This window comes from Stigmatopora nigra, chromosome 21 (genome assembly GCF_051989575.1).
Source record: "Stigmatopora nigra isolate UIUO_SnigA chromosome 21, RoL_Snig_1.1, whole genome shotgun sequence".
NCBI lineage: Eukaryota > Metazoa > Chordata > Actinopteri > Syngnathiformes > Syngnathidae > Stigmatopora > Stigmatopora nigra.
The window spans coordinates 2875225-2895000 of NC_135528.1; the positions used below are offsets into that span (position 1 = coordinate 2875225).

At 37.5% G+C, this 19776-nt stretch overlaps 3 protein-coding genes, 1 long non-coding RNA gene and 1 other non-coding gene across 10 annotated transcripts in view; 4 read left to right on the forward strand and 1 right to left on the reverse strand.

The window, feature by feature from the left end:
• Nucleotides 1–153: 153 nt before the first annotated feature.
• On the forward strand, nt 154–2567 carry nrm (nurim). The gene is made up of 4 exons (XM_077742755.1): nt 154–423; nt 1290–1483; nt 1984–2160; nt 2271–2567. Exons 1-4 carry the CDS (start codon nt 273–275, stop codon nt 2565–2567), a joined length of 819 nt encoding a protein of 272 aa, XP_077598881.1. The 5' UTR covers nt 154–272.
• Nucleotides 622–694, forward strand: trnak-cuu (transfer RNA lysine (anticodon CUU)). Its single transcript has one exon. It is a non-coding gene; the product is annotated as a tRNA-Lys (tRNA).
• LOC144214436 (uncharacterized) lies at nt 1159–3435 on the reverse strand. Its single transcript, XR_013330229.1, has 2 exons — nt 2280–3435; nt 1159–1512 (listed from the first exon to the last, which is right to left on the reverse strand). It is a non-coding gene; the product is annotated as an uncharacterized LOC144214436 (long non-coding RNA).
• ppp1r18 (protein phosphatase 1, regulatory subunit 18) lies at nt 2601–14581 on the forward strand. 5 transcript variants are annotated; one of them, XM_077742750.1, is made up of 5 exons: nt 2616–2744; nt 3953–4357; nt 5804–9604; nt 12883–13102; nt 13921–14581. In XM_077742750.1, exons 3-5 carry the CDS (start codon nt 5855–5857, stop codon nt 13938–13940), a joined length of 3990 nt encoding a protein of 1329 aa, XP_077598876.1. In that variant the 5' UTR covers nt 2616–2744; nt 3953–4357; nt 5804–5854; the 3' UTR covers nt 13941–14581. The 5 variants fall into 5 exon arrangements, with proteins under 5 accessions (XP_077598874.1, XP_077598876.1, XP_077598877.1 ...); XM_077742751.1 differs by having other exon boundaries at nt 12883–13024; XM_077742749.1 differs by lacking the exon at nt 13921–14581 and having other exon boundaries at nt 3953–4025; nt 4270–4357; nt 12883–13914.
• Nucleotides 14582–15308: 727 nt separating this feature from the next.
• Nucleotides 15309–19776, forward strand: part of cratb (carnitine O-acetyltransferase b) — a 9656-nt gene continuing 5188 nt past the window's right edge. The window contains exons 1-6 of one of the 2 annotated variants that reach the window (XM_077742752.1): nt 15309–15438; nt 15640–15725; nt 16478–16702; nt 17115–17233; nt 18472–18525; nt 19138–19303. In XM_077742752.1, the coding sequence (XP_077598878.1) occupies nt 15675–15725; nt 16478–16702; nt 17115–17233; nt 18472–18525; nt 19138–19303 (615 nt within the window). In that variant the 5' untranslated portion in view covers nt 15309–15438; nt 15640–15674. Of the gene's footprint in view, nt 15449–15639; nt 15726–16477; nt 16703–17114; nt 17234–18471; nt 18526–19137; nt 19304–19776 lie in introns of both variants that reach the window. The other variant, XM_077742753.1, reaches the window with a different exon arrangement.

Genomic DNA, 19776 nt, shown 5'->3' on the forward strand with positions numbered 1-19776 from the left:
TTGCCTCTGGTTATTTTCTAACATTTTTAATCACTGAACTCATTCATGGAAAGGTGTATAGAATATTTACTATAAAGTATTCGCAGTATGTGAAGTCATATCATTTCAAAAGGATATTAAGTCTATCACTTTAAATCGAAGTTAATACATTAGGTAAATCATTTTTTCTTCATAGGGGTTTTGAAACAGCGACGCCTAGTGTCTTAATTTGTATATGACATGTTCGCGTCCCGGAAGACTGCAGTCTAAATGAAGATACTATTGCGGTTGAAATGGCGACACTCACAGTCCGTGGATTTGCTCTTTGCGCCATATCTTTGTTTAATTTTGGTTTCGTTTTTATATCTGGTGCAGATTTTATCCGATTTATATCATTTCGAGCCATTTACCATAACATCACCGGAGAGACGACACTCTGTCAAGGTAAATATTCTATGAAACTAGTAGGAGTTGTGCTATCTAACGCAAACTTTTGACGAGTGAAATGTCGCCAAGATGCAATATGCAAAATGTAGTTGACACATTCTTGGCAGGTTTTATGTTGCGATTGTAACATATATTCAACAACTTGTTCCGAGCAAGAAATATTCTTGAACGACCGAATAACTGTACACCACTACTGCCCGGCTAGCTCAGTCGGTAGAGCATGAGACTCTTAATCTCAGGGTCGTGGGTTCGAGCCCCACGTTGGGCGCTCTGTTTTTCCTCCACTTATATTGTTGTAACATTAATGTAATAACAGTTTCATACTACAAATGAATTTTAAATAATCTTTCCCACTTTTCTAGGACCAAATTAATTTCATGCGCCTAACTAGCCTTCCTATGCTTTACTGTACCGTAGAGTTAAAGTACATTCCAAATACATATATTTCTTCCTATAAAGTAAAGGTTAGAGTTAGGTTTAGGGTTAGATTTAGTGTCACCCCTGGTCTACATCATTCTGTTAGGTTTAGGGTTAGATTTAGGGTCACCCCTGGTCTACATCATTCTCTTCATAGGTCACAAACATGACCATAAAAAAAATTGTGGGAGCACAGTATTTCCTAACCTGAAGTAGAACATTTAGTGATACACCTTAGAAATATACTCATGGATTAAATATACATATACATATATTTCCACTCATTTCACTGTATTATTGAAAAACATTCATGTGTGAATTTTTGATGTAAAGAGCAAACTAAAAGTATGCTTTCCTTTAATTGTAATTGTAATTGATCTTCACGCATATATTTTGACATTAATTGTATTAAATATGTTTTTCCCATTCTTTTTTATCCTGATAAGACTCGATACCATGGTCTGAAGCCCTGCGGGACAGCTCTGTCTTCAAGTCTCTACTTGTAGACATGGCTCTGCTGGCTCTCTTTATTACGCAGCACAGTCTACTTGCATGGCCGCCCGTCAAACAGGTCTGTCAGTCAATGCTGGGCTCTTTGAACAGGACGGCGTACTGCTTTACTACTGCACTTGCACTTCAGGTACTGTGGCAATCTGACTTATATCCAATCTGTGTAAAATGTAGATCAGTGGTGTTCAACAGGATATTGGATTGTAAAAACATTTTTATTTGTTCTAATTTGCCATCTATTAACAAAGTAACAAATAACTAGTGGTTTAATAGTACTAAAATGTGTTTAATAGTACTGCAATGTGTTTAATAATACACTAAAATATGTTTAATAGTACTAAAATGTGTTTTAGTAGTACTAAAATGTGTTTAATAGTACTAAAATGTGTTTTTAGTAGTACTAAAAACAATGTGTTTTATGAAAGAGGCAGAGCTCGTATATCAAAATTTGTCTCGTATCTCAAGATAAATATCTGCTCAAAATTTTACTCGTATCTCAAATTGCACGAGGTATTACTGTAATTTATATATCAACAGTTTGCAACTTGAAAAATTCACATGTTAAAATATTCATAAGTGGAGGTACCACTGTATTATTGTTATTTTATCATATTCATTTCCAATTGTCAGGCCTTGATGCATTACTGGCAGCCGGTAACTAGCGCCCCCTGTCTCTGGTCAGTGCGCCAGGCACCTTGGAGTGTTTGGTTCCCCCTGTTCTGCTTCACCATGCACTTCTTCTGTTGGGCTATCATCTGCACCATCATTATGATGTTTGATTACCCGGAACTGATGGGCATCAAGCAGGTAAACATCAAGATAAACCAACAAATTCAGACCGAAGTCTCTTGAAATTTTCTTCAAAAATTGAAATTTTATTATATAGTTATATCATGTCCATGCTTCTACTTGTTTAGGTGTATTACCAGGTTTTGGGGATGGGTGAGCCACTGTCCTACAAATCTCCTCAGGCTCAACGGTTCCTCTCTCATTACCGTCATCCGGTGTGCCTGGAGTTTGGCGTTGTGCTTTGGCTCCTGCCGGCTTTATCTTTGGACAGGCTGCTCATGGCATTAACGTTGTCAGTCTACCTAGCCCTGGCACACTCGCTGGACAAACAGGATTTAACGTTCCTATGCAACCAGATTAGAAGCAAAGTGCAGCTCTTTACTGAACCAACCTCGAGCCCGGATAGCAACCTCAAAGAGAAGTGAAAGTAGTTTACACTACTGTGTTGTGACTTTGTTTTAACACTAAATTTAAACACTATTCTAGTATTGTTCGGGTATCTGATCCTAGATCAGGGGTCAGCAACTCCGGTCCTCGACGGCACCTACCCATATTTCCCTTCTCCAACATACCTGAATCAAATCATCAGGATCGTCATCAAGGTTAGAGACAGCTCATTTGATTTTATTTATTTGAGGAGGGAGATGTGATAAATAGACTGCATTAGTGCCCTTAAGAACCAGGAGTTGTTGACCCTTCACCTGGATGATCCGCTGTGACCTTTTTTTGCACCTTTGTGATGTACTAGATCAAGGGTCAGGAACCTTTTTCACAGAGAGAGCCGTAAACAATTCGTATTTTCAAATATTATTCCTTGAGATCCATACTCAGAATTTAAAATACATGAAAATGTGTGCCTTTTTTTACTCATTTCACCCCTTTTTAAGTAGAAAAAAAGTATCTGAATTCTTTTGACAACATTGTAATAGTTTTGCTAATCACTGTAGACATAAAGTCATCTAATTATAAAATGATGATTAAAGCAGAGCTAGATGTAGCGTCCATATATTAACCTAAAGCACCCACCAGAAGAGCCGCATAAGGCTCCCGAGCAATAGGTTCCCTACCCCTGTACTAGATAATTAGCATCTCAACAAATGGAGGGTTGGATTACAAAAAGTTACTGCTTTTTTCTTATTTAAACAAGGAAAAAAACTTATCAAAATTGAGATGGATTATGTTCTACAGTAATCCCTCGATTATCGCGGTTAATGTAGACCAGACATGGCCGCGATAAACGAAAAAAATATATATATTTTTTTACTTCTGTGCTGAGTTCTAGTGGAAATTCACATGTTTATGAACTTACAAAAAAAATAAATCCCCCAGAAAAATTGCAATATAGTAATACCGCAAAAGTTGAAGCTGCAATATTTGAGGGATTACTGTACTTAGTAAAAATTACAGTTGACTTGAGCCTTGATTAAATGATTACATAGGGCCAGGAATTATTAAACATTTATTTTTATATTTAACTAAGACATTTTATATGATCTTTTTAACATTTTTTTTGGTTTTGTTTGTTAAAAGCTATGTAGTAGTACACACTGACACAATGTAATACCTTGAAAACTATCACTGGAACATTTTGGACTGCAAAACAAAGAATGGTGTCTTGAAAATTAAAACTTTTTGCAAAATAATTCACACATTTCATGAATTCAAAGAAGATATAAAGGCTTTAAAAAAGTGACTTTACAAAAATTGCATGATAGTAACAATTCTTTCTACATTGTAACGCGAAAAGATCTTACCAACTGACTTTTTAGTCCTATTCTGTCCTGATCCTTTCTGTTTGCTACTCCTTCAGGTTTACCCCCTTCGACCTCCTCCATTTTCGATCTCCTCCAATTAGACAGAAGGATGAGACGTGTGTAAAAAAGGTGGGGGGGTTACAGCCTGGGGCAGACGGCTGTTCTCTTTAAACGCCTTTTGTAGGTCCTGCAATATGGTGCTTGCCACTTAACTCTACTGATGGAATTGAACGTAATTATCGGATTAGTGGCCTGGTGCTCAGATCCTGAAAATGTTTTCTGTACCATAGTGATGCTACCGTGCCCTGGCAACCAGGCAGTTCTGAGTGGGACCTAATTTTATTTGATATATACATGTATATATATTTTATAGATTTGTTTGGAGACGCCATGATCTTGTGACAAGAAGGCAAAGTGGATCCAGAAGTATTAGACGGACAATAATACGAAGCAGGATTCTTGTAAGTATCTTTCAAGTGAAAAAAAAAAACCAATATGTTGATGTTAGAGCGCAAATTTGAGTATTGTACGCAATAGAAAATTAGGGTGTTATTCTTGTATTGTTACAAAAGATCTGTATATTTTGTTAGCCTAAAAATATAGCCCCAAAGTCCAAAAATATTTATTACAATAGTATAATAGTAGTTTTTTTTTTTACCTAGGTCTACAATGTCTTGTGTGTCTTATATCTGTTTTGCTACTGCAATCAAGAAATGTCCCAATAACAAGATGAAATAAAATTCTAATCTAATGACCAATAGCACAAAATAATATCAAATTTACCCAATACATGCTATATATCATTGGTGCTTTAAGATGGTGAATAAAATATATCTTGATTGTAAGATAATAAGAGAGGTCAGATTAGTTTTGCAATAGGAAGTTGATGTGTTGTAGAAATATGCTTTATCGTAGAAAGAGTAGGAAAGTTTAATTTCCTCAGAGGAAGCTTGTATAGCGACTTGTCTACACAATTTTTAGCTAACGATAAACTCTTTAAAGGTCAAAATTAGAAATAAGCACTGTAACCTATGTATAGGCATTTTTTTACAACACTTGTACTTTGATAGATTGTTTAAGTGGTCATAGTGATATGATTGATGAGCATTACGACCTCTTGTTGTGCCAGGAAATATTTGATAGGACATCTGACATAAACGATTTAATTAATTCGGCCTGCCTATTGGATTGGATAACTTTATTTATCCTGTATTTGGGAAATTTCATTGTCACAGTAGCAAGAAGATGAGAATGCAGTTCTGGAAAATACATTTTAGACATAGATAGGTAATAAATAAGTTAATAAATGTATACATAAATACATGAATACATAAATAAATCGTTAATAAATATTATTTAGATTATAATATATGACGATATCATTATTATTTTGTTATTAATTGTATTATAATAAATATAATTTATAAAAGAAAAGAAAAATGACAGTTCATAATTAAATAAATTCGTCAATAAATATGTAAATAATATATAAATAAACATACAAACAAATATATAAATAAATACATACATATATAAAAATATAAAAAGTATGTAAATAAATATATAAATAAAAATATAAATATATAAATAAATACACAAATAAATATATTTAAATATATATATATAAATACATGTGTTGCTGAAATATATATCTACATCTACATACATATATATAAATATACTAACATACGCATGTACCTGTTTACATACGGTTAGTCTTAACATTTAAACTATGTAAAGTTTGTAGTACTGGAGTCTGTACCTTGAAATGGCAAATATGGATTCTAATTCTCAAAAAGTATTTGCATTTGAAATATTCAAATGAACTACATGGTATACTTAGCCAATGTCATTTTTATGTTTTCAAAGCAATTTAACATGAACTCATTTCTATACTTCAATCACAGTTGCCAAGAAACGCACCCATCCAGGCCAAAAAAACCTGCCGTTGTTCTGTTATGTCTATCTCCTCTCTTCCGGAATGGAAGCAGCTCCTGTTGGAGAGAAAGAGGAGAGAAGAAGAAGAGAGGGAAAGGAGAGAAAAAGAAGAGGAGGAGAAGTTTTCCAAAATGCCCGCCTGGAAACGAGGGATCATTCAGCGAAGGAAGGCAAAGCAAGAAATTCTGGTTGACAGGGAGAAAGAAAGAGACCTTTCTATTCCATTGATGGACGCTCAACCCATCGTGGATATCCTAAATGATACAGACAACTGGGTAACTGTCAGTCAGGGAAATGAACAATTCCTCAATCCAGATCTGAGCCAGTCACCAGATGTAGACCTTAAAACCATGAGTCAGGTCTCGGTAGAAACCATTGTTCCGGTCCATGAAAACCCATTTATGCTAACACAGAATGTGTGGAGGAAGGGTAAAGACGATGTTGTGTACCAGGAGAGGAGTAGTGAGTTGGAAATACAAGAACGGGAAAAGGATAAATTGACCTCTAAGAGTCATGATGGGGAGAATGGACGAGGAAGGAAAATAGAGAAGAAAATAGAAAAGTTTCGAGATTTGAGTGAAGGCCGTGACAAAGAGAAGAACAGAGACAGGAGTCAAGGGAGAGAGAATAACAAGGATAATTGGGAAAAGGGTCCTTGTAAAGAGTCAGTAAATGATGTGGCCAAGGAGAAAGAAATGTTAAAGGAGGAAAATGCAGCAAGTTCATTTTCTCCACTTGTTCCATGTCTTCGAACCATCCGTGCAGACAATATTATCATCATCGAACAGAACCGTGGCGGTAGTGACGAGAATAGATCAAAATGGAGAGAGATGGAAGCGGAACGGCCAGAGGAGGACTTGCAAGGAAAGAGGGGGATGAAGATGGATCTAAGGGAGATTCTGGCAGGGGGTGCGAGTGTAACGGAGATCCGAGCCTCCGATGTTTTGATTATAAAACCTACGGTGAATAGTGAAGAACGAACTACAGCAGGAGGGGGAGGTAAAGGCTTGGGGAGAGATGATATTGAGATATGCACCATGGAGGCAAAGATGGAGAACTGGTGTAGGGAATTCAGAAGTGAAATGTCTTGGACTAGGGAAAAGGAGATTTCCAAAGAAAAAGACAGACCGTGTAGCCAGGTAACAGTGAGCAAGGATAATAAGAAAGATAGCTTGGATGACAATGTGTTTTATGAAAGAGGAGGCAGAGTTAGTCAACTTCTTTCCAAATTTGGGGAGTTTCGTAAGCCTCCTTCCAGATCAAAAAGTTCAGATAATTTCCTCAGGCCGGGAAGGTGGAAAAACTTGAGGGAAAATGATGATCGTAATGAAGAGAGGACATACGATGGTAGAAATGTGCCGGTAAAAGGTGTGCCAAAACGTTCTTTTAGCTTCTCTGATAGAATTGTCAGTTCTAAGGAAAATGGGTTGGATCAAGATGGATGGAAACCACGTGAACGGATACATTCAGACAGGAGTGGGACAAGTTATGGGAAGGAAATACCAGTAAAGTGTAAAATGGGTTCTTCGCGATTTTTGGAGAAGGAGCAATTTGTAAAGCGTAAAAATGGGAATTTATCCAATGAAAACCAGAGTGATGCAATAGAGAGAAAAAATGATACAGGAGTGGAATTTCGAAAAAGAACTGAAGACAAGAAATTAGATCTTGTTGAAAAGACGGCTACAGCGACACAAGGTGAGGAAGATATTGAAGGTTTTATGATGGCTTCCATTAAAACCACAGAGGGAATTTCATTTGCAAGAAGAATTCCAATCAGGCAAGATGGAAAAGCAAGGACGGCTGAAAAAGACATAAGGAAACCCGCAAAAAAAGCTTTTAAATTGGATCTCGGTGCGGAGAAAGATTCTTACTCGGGAATATACTCTGAGGGACAAATAAGAGAGGAATTTGACGAATCAGAGTCATGTATCCATCGAAGTAAAGCAGAAAATTGCTTCAAGCTTGAATCAGACCACAAGGAGAGCTCTAATTTACTCAGTACTGTAGCAGATCGAGGAGAAGAGTGGGATCTGTTGTCCCATCACACCGAAGAACTGATCCACAAAATCGAAAAAGTAGTAGATGGGCCTGATTATAACAATGACAGAAGTGAAAAATCTTATAACAAACAGGGAGTTCACAATGACTCCGTTCCTCACGATGTAAACCTCAGACCTCCCAAAGGAATTGCCACTGTGGGGATCCCTCCAGGTCCCCTCGAAATCCAGATCCCAAGGACTGTTTTTTATGTCGCAGAGGAAATGGCAAAAAAGAAGACCACAAGTCAAAGCATGGAAGTTAAAAAGTCTGAAGGTGGAAAAGGAGTAGAGAGGAAAGATAGTTGGAGGGCCGGAAAGCCCTTGAGTCGCGTAGAATCTCTACGAGAGAAAATTAGACAAAGAGAACAGGAGAGTCTAAGGCAGAAAACATCACAGGGCATAAATGGGGTTGATGTGAAAATAATTTCTGATGGAATGAATGAAGGAGATACACATGAAAGGGGCGGGAGTGAAAAGGAGAAAGAGTTGGAACCCTTGACTCCTTTGCAAAATAGTATGCTTGTTGCAGGAGACAAAATGGAGACAAAAACAGAGGTGCAGACATCCGGGTCTGCATTTGACACCATGCAGGAAGTTGACGTGTTGAAAAACTGCCCTCAGCTTCCTGTTTCTGTTCTAAACTCAACCACTGTCAGTGGAGAGGAAGTTAGTAGCAGCCTTGCCAATGCTCCCTTCGAAGATAGCAATGAAGGTCTTCAAATATCCAAGGATAAACGAGAAACTTTGAAACATGTGGAAGAACAAGTGACGCACTGTAAGGGCCAAGATCAAGGTGGAGAGGGAGGACAAGTAGAAGATACAAAGGACCCTGAGGAAGGCTATAAATCGTCCATTGATTCTGCGCAACCTCGTCCCCATTCACCACCTCATCCCAACTCTCTTGCAGCAATGAGTCGGATCTACAACTTGGAGACCGTTGGTTCAAGGTCAGGCTTGTGTTTACGAGAAAGAAACATGGACGTTTCATCGGTACATCTGGTTAAAGTGAAGCCCCTCGTCACTTCCGATGCACTGAAGGGAGATGCTAAACTGTTCTCGAGTGAAACTTGTGGAAATAGGACTAGACAACTCCAACTTGAGCAGTTACAACATAAGGAACAGGAATCAGTGCAAACTCAAAACATTGCCTCGACGTCAATAACTTCTTGTAAGGACAGAGATGCAAAAGGACGCCAAAGCAAAGGATTAAAAAAACATCAGGCCGAAGAGACGATTAAAGAAACCCAAGAAGTGCCCCACAAAGTTTGTCCCAGGAGGGTTTTTTCACCAACATCCCAGCTCAAACAGCCAAACCCAATCATTGCCTCACACATCAGGAGCCAATCTCCAGACAAATCTCTTAAACCCTCTGACTCTGCACCAACCCCAGCATCTTCACCATGTTCTTCCTCACCTTCTGCTTCTCCATCACCATCGCCAACATTCTTCTGCATTCGCAGTGCCTCTGGGGGTCAAGTTAAAAGAGGAGCTACCATTACAATCACCCCCAAAAAATCTACAGGAACAGAAAGAACTATTGGAACCCCAACGCCATCCATCCCGGTCACTTCTGTCAATACAAAAATCCCCCAGTTGACGCCACAAACCCAGACAAGTGTGGCTGAACCCGTACAGAAGAAGTATCCAACAGTAGATGAAATTGAAGTGATTGGTGGCTATCAGAACTTGGAGAAATCATGTCTCATTCGGACCAAAGGTCCACCAAAAAGGGTGAGTGTGAAGTAATTCGTTAACTATCAGTTAAATTGTTTGTCTCATTTCAGGATGGAATTGTCAAATACACATAAAAGTTCAATTCTGCCTGGTTGGGTTACAAATTATGACTGCATTTTTCTTATTTAAACAAGGAAAAACTTATCAAAATGGAGATAGGTTATGTTCCACAGTAATCCCTCGATTATCGCGGTTAATGTAGACCAGACATGGCCACGATAAACGCAAAAACATATATATGTATATATTTTTTTTTTTACTTCTGTGCTGAGTTGTAGCGGAATTTCACATTTTTATGAACTCTGTTTATACTTCATCCAAAAACATTTCAAGTACTTGTTTAAAGGATTTTGTGTAATTCGTGGACTGGCTAACAGTCGTCCTGATCCAGCAAAAGATATTTCCAGAATGTTGTCATAATTTCATGGTTAATTGTCCAATCAGTCTCAGTAGGATCATTAGGAAGAAGTAGACTATGTAAACCTCCAAGACGATGGAAACCTCACTTTGCACCTGACTGTCTGTCTCTTTCTGTCACGGGGAATCTCCTTTCACTGGGAGAACATCCCCCTTGATTGAGAGGCCCAATCACAGAGACAGACCTAAGCTGGTTAAAGCCTTATCAAGCACGACATCATGATTCTTAGCCATAAACCCCTGTAGGGATCTACTTTGCCACTTGTGCTCTTTATCATCGTGAACTGTGAACTCACCAAGGCCAGATCCAAACTCGGAGGGAGAACTGCTTAAATTTGCTATAATATTCTACGACGAATGATAGCAAACCATTTAGGATCCAAAACTATTTCAAAAACTGACAGGAAAGGCTTAGAAAAATATTAGGATTCTAAATAGTCTTCTTTTTGCTGCTGTTTTGGTCCGACCAACTAAAAATCTCCAACGTGCGAATGATGTCAGACTCAGAATGAGTTGCAAATTTCTGCATTCTGCGTTAATGCTTGCTGTGGTGTTCTTGTTTTAGTGCTGTGTAATTGTTATGTCATTTAATTTTGGTAGTGATGATTGACTTTAAAGAAAATACACACAGACGTCCTTAAACGATAGGTTAGTAGTGTACACCCATTGTACACACTACTAACCTATCGTTTATGGAGCCACACTCTGGAAAGTTTTTAATTTCCAGATCTATATAGCAGCACACATTGCCTAGATTACCTGCAATTAAGTGCCAAGGTTCATAAAATAGCATTTAAAGCCATTCCTTTCAAAGTCAGTCAGTCAATTCCTCGTTTAGATCTACAAATAAAACAAACCTAAACTAATGTATTCAAATTGCAAAAAAACGGATTAACTATGTATAAAAGATTGACAGTAAGTTGCCCAACACTGGTAAAGAGAGCCTGAACTTTAGAAAAGGAAAACCACAATGTTAGACTAGGAGTTTTTTTTTTTGCAGACTTGCCTGCCCAAAAAAGGGCAGTGATGCATACTTCTTCCCCTTTCCCATGTACCAGTGTTTGTGCTAAGTCAGCCATCTATTTAGGCTAAATATTTTTTTGCACTTTTAGGTGTAATAGTGAACTAATCTTATGGCCATTAGTTTTTGGTCAAATGCTGCAATTTTTGGATGGGAACATAGCAAATATGTCAACATTATTGAAAAATGCAGATATGAATTGCTAAAAATACTGGCAATGTTTTAATACCTCATTCAAACTTAATGTACTGAATACCAGACAGTGGTAGAAAAATACTCTTAATTTTTAGGCAATGTAGCGCACTTCACTATATTCCACCCCCATTAATTTTGACAAAAATAGTATTTGTCCCTATGTTCGATAAACTACATTGTATTCTTGGATATTTACACAAAAAGAAAATACTCCTTATCCAATAAAAAGTCAAAATAAATCCCCACTGGGTTCAAAGTTGGGGTAAAAAGTATTGGCTCATAGTCAGAGAATTACTCTAATTACTTATAGTATTCGATAAATCCTATGAAACTATCCAGTACTTGTAATTCCTATCCTAACAGACGATACGCTCTTGCTCTTATCCTTATTCTTAATGTTTATTACACTACATTTTAATTCAGAATGTATTCATTTCATTCTCCCTGGCCTTGGGTAGGTTTTCTCCGGGTAATCCATTCTAAGCACATGCATTGAGGGCTGGTCTAAAACTCTGAATTGCCCCTGGTAATGAATGTGAGCATCACAGGTTGTCCGTCACCTTGTGCCCTGTGATTGGCTAGGCTACAATTCAAGTTGTCCCGCTGCCTGGTGCCTATAGTTAGTTGGGATAGGCTCCAGCACCCCCACAAGCAGTTGTAACATTGTCCTGACTCTATCCATTACCATTCTAAGCCTCTGGTTTCTTAACCATAAGGTTGATAGGATAGGGTGGACTCTTGGGTGCCAGGATAAGCCTTATTTGCCTCACTATGAGTCCTTCAGCCAGGCTAATGTACAGCTTTTATCCGCCGCCTTTTCCAGACAGTCTCAAGTTTAAATTGGGTCACCCATGTTGTTTAAAGTTATGTGAAGGTTGTTGTTTTATCGCTTTGTGTTGTGTTTTTGTGTATTCTGTAGTTGTACTACTCTGGCATTGGAGCAAACAACAACAATTTAATATTTAAAGGGTTTGAACTCTCAGTCGCTTTTCTCTTACTTCCTAAAATTGCCTATTTATGGATTTTTAAGAATTATATTTAGGGAATGTTTCCGTATCAATACTCTGAGATGGATTGTTAAACTGTTTTGTCAGGTCTGGTTGAATAGAAGAATTAAATGTAGAATTATTTTTATCTCTAAGTAGACAGTAACCACCAAAAGGCATCGATTTCTAAGAGTATAATTGCAGTACATGTTTGAATTGTCCAAGATCAATGCATCACTTAAGGGGCAATTGTCACAACTTGTTTATGATGAGCCGAGGCTTTCAGCTCCACACATCGGCTGAGAGCTTGATCCACTCATTAAAAGGACAGATAAGCGTGTTCATAAAAAATTACATAAAATACAAATATCGCAAGTCCAACAAGTGTATTTTGCAAGCGCACGTTACTGTAAAAATTAGACATTTTTCAAGCCTAAAAGAATCCCAAAAAATGTGTCTAAATTTTATTGTAATTTACAATACCTGATCCTCCTAAATTCCCTTCTTAATGATTAAATTATATTTCAGCTACAAAAATCCATGAATTGGTGAATTAAAAATGAGTTTTGGTTGATTACATTTATGAATGACAATACTAAAAACTGACAGTAATTGACTAAGGTGAATAAATGTGTTTCTTTTGATTTTCATTACAGGGAAAGGTATGTTTTGATGAGAACAAGTTAGAGCAAGTGTGCGAGTATCCCTCCGAGACCTCCATGTTGGTGTCCACCCCATTCCCTCAAGACCTGGAGAAAACCGAGATGCTTCCAGGGGAGGAGCCAAAGGAGGAAGAAGGTGAAGCAGACGTACGAGCCCTCATGTCAAAGAGCCCAAAGAATTTGGGGACTGCATTGGGACGGGTTCTAAGAGTGGGTCAGTCTCACCCCTTTCTCAAAAAACACAATGTGTAATCATTTTAGTACTTTAAAAGAATGTCAGCAAAAAATATGTCTAAAAGTGTTAATAATTTGTATATTGTACATCTTACAGTGGATGAAATAGCACATTTTTAGATTAGATTGGATTAGATTAAAACTTTATTTCATCCCGTATTCAGGAAATTGCCTTGGTTGCAGTAGCAAGCACAGACACAGAAGTAATTGTAGACCTAGTTAAAAAAATGTCAGCAAAAAGATGTCTAAAAAGTGTTAATAACCCAAGTCTGTTGTTATGTACACTATACACTGGATGAAATAGCACATTTTAGAATAGATTAGAACTATATTTCATCCTGTAATTGGGAAATTGCCTTGGTTGCAATAGCAAGCACAGACACAGAAGACATTGTAGACCTAGGTAAAAAAAAACTTAACAAAAAGATGTCTAAAAAGTGTTAATAACCCAACTTTGTTCTTATGTGTAGTGTACATTGGATGAAATAGCACATTTTTGTGTGTGCAAAAACAAGAACTTGATCTTAATTTATATAAATGAGTTACATGTTGTAAATGTGGCATGCAGTTACCTTGCTAAATGGAACTTCTTTGCGGGTAATCCTTGGGTATGGCTGCTCTAGAGCCACTTAGTGTCACCCATGTCATAAAGGAAAAGCTGAAGTGTCATGAGATCAAGGGATGCAGTCAGAGAAATGCAACCTTTATTGATGGAAATGAAAATTGCGGTAGAGTAAATAAAATACAATCCTGAAACTCACACTATTTCCCTTCCATTTCTACCCCCCTCTTTTCCAGATGAGTCTTGCCCTCGGTAGACGACACTCACCTTCGTCAAAATGTCCATGCGATGCAATCCGGTTTTACTGTGAGGTTTTCAAATCTTCTTTTGAATGTGTCATTGATTGATTGTTTATAGTTTGTCGAACAGCAAGTTATGTGTTATCTTTATTTTCATGAGATGAATGTGAAGATATATCATAATATGCACCAGTTTTGGGTGATCTATGGGAAAAATGACTTAATTGATTAAGACTGTTGTATTCCGTCGTTATATATATTTTTAATAGGATTATTATTTTTGAATTTAAGTCAGTCAGGTGATAGGTGTGTCATTTAAGTGCCTTGTGCCTGCTTTGTACTTAAACCACACAGATATAACTGGGATCAGTTCATTGTGACACCGTTTTATTTTGCATATTGTTTTAAACAAGAAATTGCTAACAGTTATTTTACTATTTTGTCCTACAAAAGTGGCAAACACAGCGTTAATAGTATTACCAATAATGAAAAATGACATTAGTACTATTTTACAACTACTGTCATTCAGAGATTTATGTATTATTCATCCATGAATACTTTGTAAATAAAAAAACTGTATTAAGTCTGTACAGAATCTGCACCAAATGTCTATTTTGAACCAAATATGAAAAAATATAATAAATATACAAGAAATATTTGTTTCTGTCCTTTTTTAATAACCTTTTTGTTTATGTCTACACTAGATAGACCTATAAAATGCAGTTTTCCCCTGTATAATTAATGAGCTCAATAAGAATCATTAGTATCATATTTTTTCATAAATAATTTGTCCGGTAACCATAACATGCATTTATGTATAAATGTACTGTATATGTAGGCCTGGTGTCTGAGTGGTTAGCGTGTCGGCTTCACAGTTCTGAGGTTTAGCGTTCGATCACAGGTCAGTCCTCACTGTCTGAAGTGTTCATGTTCTCCCCAGGCTTGCGTGGGTTTTCTCGTGGTGCTCCGATTTCCCCCCAAACTAAATACTAGTATATATTTAGAAAATGTATGAATGAAAAGTTGTGTCCAAACTTTTGCCCTGTACTTTTTGTGTGTTGTGCAGTATAGTGTACACTGTATGTGTATAAGTTGTGCAGTATAGTGTACAGTGTACACTATACTGCACAACTTATACACATACAGTGTACACTGTACACTGTATGTGTATAAGTTGTGCAGTATAGTGTACACTGTATGTGTATAAGTTGTGCAGTATAGTGTACATTGTATGTGTATAAGTTGTGCAGTATAGTGTACACTGTATGTGTATAAGTATGCATGCTATTCTTTGTTTTCTTATTTTCTACTGTAAATGTTTGCAATTTTCACAATGATGGAAGATCTGGTAAAACAGCGACATTCTGTGGACTTTTGCGGTATTGCAACTAGTTTTCATAGCTTCGTTTACGGAAACACTTTTGACGTCAACACGTGCAGGCTTGTTGAGAGTTCACACCAGTACGTGAGGCGTTGCATGCTCCAGTTTCCGAACTTAACAACGACGTAGTGAGGGTAGGTGGGGGTCTGTAATGTATTTCTGTTTTGTTTTCAACCGGAATCTACTTGATAGACGATGACTATCTTGCACATGCATGATGGGGGGCGGCTCACTTTTTTTACAATCTGATCCTTAAACGACTGTGCTAAAGGAAGGCATATAAGTAGGCCGAAAAGTTTTGAGGTTATTATTTATATGCTGAACACGCTTGACAGATGCCAAGGAGAGCGAAGACTTGATTTGAAGAAACATGATTTCCAGCAAAATCCAACCGGGGGTGTGCAGACTATGGTTTACTCGTGTAAGTATTTATAAATATTTGTGTGGTTGTGTTAGACATACATTAGTGTGAACTGCAATATTGCCTCTGAGTTCAGTTATATTAGGGTTTTGCAAATGTTCCCACTGGCGAGCCATGTTTTACTTTGAAAGTCCACCAACCATCTAATCCACAGGTGTCAAAGTGGCGGCCCGGGGGCCAAATCTGGCTCGCTGCATAATTTTGTGTGGCCCAGGAAAGTAAATCACGATGGCCAACTTTCTGTTTTAGGATCAAATTAAAATGAAGAGTATAAATATACATTAAATTTACTGATTTTTCCCCCTTTCTAAATCAATAATTGTAATTTTTCTATCCATATTTTATGTTTTTAGTTCAAAAATCATTTTGTAAAATAAAAGAAAAAAAGCTAAATTAAACATTGTTTTAGATCTATAAAAAACTGAATATTCAGGGCTTTTAATCCAGTTCGTTTGATCCATTTGTTTAAAAAAATCTAAATATTATATCTAAAAAATGAAATCAAGTTGACATTAAAGCGGCTCGCAAACCAACCCGAGTCTGACACCCCTGATCAAAAACCATTTTCTGAACCGCTTGTGTGTCTTATGTCCTGCTACTGTAACAAAAAAAAAAAACGAATACAGAATGAAATAAAGTTCTAATCTAGCAAATAAAAAAGAAACTGAGACAACTTCATGAAATGTCATATAAAATGAGTAGAACGACTTTTCCTCAAGATGCAAAAGTAAAACTTTGAACATTTCCATCAGATCACATCCAGACAGGAGCGGGGTATGTCCACCTTAGTGCCACCGCAGCCAGTCCCCCCCTTAAACCAGACCCTGCAAGGCTACATGAGCAGCCTGGAGCCTCTGATACCCACCGACGAGCTCAACCACACCCGAAAAGTCATTCGTGAGTTTACTATCCGTGGAGGTCTTGGACCAGAGCTTCAGAGGCATCTGGAGAAGAGGGGTAGAACGACCGAGAATTGGGTGTGTATTTTTATTTGTTTCTTTTTCCCACAGGAAGATGTGACATGTAGTACACTAATCCCTCGAATATCGCGGTTCATGTAGACCAAATATGGCTGCAATAATCGAAAAACCCCAAAGTAGGACCACCCCCATTAGAACTACCACAATACATGTTTTCATGCCTATATATACATAGATATACAAGTACACAAGTAAAATGATCAAAACACATATATTTATTAAATATTACAGCTATATCCTCCTGACTACCAGGAAAAAATGTTATCCAATTACATTTATTTTGAAATTCAGGGAATTCGCAGTAAAATAGGTCGCGATATTCGAGGGAACACTGAACTGGCTAATTTGTCATGTCAAGCACCGAGAATACTAGTAACCCAAAATAAACAAATGTGTATAACCCTTGTAGATCACAGACTGGTGGGTGCAGTGGGCTTACTTGGAGAGTCGGTTGCCGCTGCCTGTACACTCCAACCCGGCCATTTCTCTCCCCAGACGAGATTACAATGGCTGGAGAAGCCAGTTGTTGTGAGTAAATATTATGTGCAAGTAGCTAATCTCCTTTCAAAAGGGGTTAAGCTCGTTTTATATTATAATGATGTTATGTTGGGTTGATCTTGAAGTAACATTGTTGTTTTTAACAATATTTTTTTATGAAGCAACGGCTGTAAATTAGTCTAGGTGTACATAAGTGTTACCAAATGGTCCAAGTACCATATTTTCTAGTGGTAGTAGAAGTAGTAGTGGTAGTAGAAGTAGTAGTGGTGGTAGTGGTAGTAGAAGTAGTAGTGGTAGTAGAAGTAGTAGTGGTGGTAGTGGTAGTAGAAGTAGTAGTGGTGATAGTGGTAGTAGAAATAGTAGTGGTGATAGTGGTAGTAGAAGTAGTAGTGGTGATAGTGGTAGTAGTAGAAGTAGTAGTGGTGATAGTGGTAGTAGAAGTAGTAGTGGTGGTAGTGGTAGTAGTAGTAGTGGTGGTGGTGGTGGTAGTAGTAGTGGTAGTAGAAGTAGTAGTGGTGGTAGTGGTAGTAGAAGTAGTAGTGGTGATAGTGGTAGTAGAAGTAGTAGTGGTGATAGTGGTAGTAGAAGTAGTAGTGGTGATAGTGGTAGTAGAAGTAGTAGTGGTGATAGTGGTAGTAGAAGTAGTAGTGGTGATAGTGGTAGTAGAAGTAGTAGTGGTGATAGTGGTAGTAGAAGTAGTAGTGGTGATAGTGGTAGTAGAAGTAGTAGTGGTGGTAGTGGTAGTAGAAGTAGTGGTAGTGGTTGTAGTAGTAGTAGTGGTGGTGGTAGTAGTAGTGGTGGTGGTGGTGGTGGTAGTAGTAGTAGTGGTGGTAGTAGTAGTAGTAGTAGTAGTAGTAGTGGTGGTGGTAGTAGTAGTAGTAGTAGTAGTAGTAGTAGTAGTGGTGGTGGTAGTAGTAGTAGTAGTAGTAGTAGTAGTAGTGGTGGTGGTAGTAGTAGTAGTAGTAGTAGTAGTAGTAGTGGTGGTGGTGGTGGTAGTAGTCGTAGTGATGCGTTGTGTTGTACATCAACTAGATGGAGCTGTGCTAAGGGGAATTTCAGAAAAAGATTAACCAATATTGATCCATATATAAGGCGCACTGCCGGCTTTTCAGGGAGTAAAAGTATTTCATCTGCGCCTTAAAGTGCAGAAAATACAGTGGTCGATGGAAGGACACTATAGCAAAAACGGTGATTCTATTTTTCCATGTCCGTAGACATGTTACAGCAAAACTAATTATAGACTCAGTCTAGGTTTTGTTCCTTTTCAGGTTTGCATCCAAACTGATTGCAGCAGTACTTGAATTCAAGGCCAAACTTGACGCGTAAGTCTTATATATTTCTGTGCTTTTTTATGCACTTGTAACAGTATTCTGCTTCATGTTTAGAAAGATGGTGAAAATATGTTGTCATATTTGTGACTGCGCTGTGTTGAATTACACCCAAGCTTCAGTAAGCCACTAATGATTGTGTAAATGGGCACATTTCTATTTATGTATGTCAACCTTTACCCCTGCTGGCATGGTTTCTGTATTCCTTTGGTTTATGAAGTTCTAATATAACTGGTATATATATAGTATAATCTGTGCCTAAATATATTTGCCCACTATTTATAAGAGTATCAGTGCCCCACAAAAATATGTTTAGAATATGATGTTGTATAAATTTAATTCACTTCATTAACATTTATTAGGTGTATGCCTTAAACCTACTATCATCTTTTTAAAAATATTTTTTGCAACGTAATATTTGTTTATTGGTGCTTTGCTCTTATGCATCAGTCAATGGTTTCATACCCACTTTAAAGTTTTTAGCTGCTAATAAGGTAGTGAATTTTCAATACTATCGATTATGTTTTACTTAGCTCATTTAATGTATGTGATAAAGCTACTTTAATCAAGTAAACTCAATGATGAAATGTTGTCTATTTGTTTCAGTGGACAGCTACCTCTTGAATACATGCGTGGCAGACCTTTATGTATGGAGCTCTATCCCTTGCTTTTCTCTTCATGTCGCATCCCGGGTCCTAAACACGACCACGTCGTTCACCACAGAACCTCTCGACGGTCACCGACGCACATCACTGTGGTCAGAAACTATCAGGTGGGAAAAGCTCTGTTAAATACTTCACACTTTCTGATCATTAGCCATCCATCATAGATTTTACATTGCAATTTGCTACAGATTCAATAAAAACAAATGTCTTGTTTATGTACAACATCTAAATTAAACCTCTTAATGCTCCACGTTAATTAAAAGATTAAGTAAATTCAATTTAGAAAAGAATGCCAACTATTTTTAATACTGATTCAGACTTAGATGCACTCCCATGAAAAAGTATTTGTCCTCTTCCTGGGTTTTATGTTTTTTTTTTTTTTTTTTGCATATTTACCACACACTCTCACAGATTCCAGAACATCAAATACACGTGACCGGATGCTTTGTCGCCGGACATTTGGTCTCCGGACGTTTCGTCAAACGGACGTTTGGTCGCCGGATTCTCTCGCTCTCAAAATTATAATCATGAGAGAGAGAGAGAACTGTCCATCGACCAAACGTCCGTGTACCTCAAATAA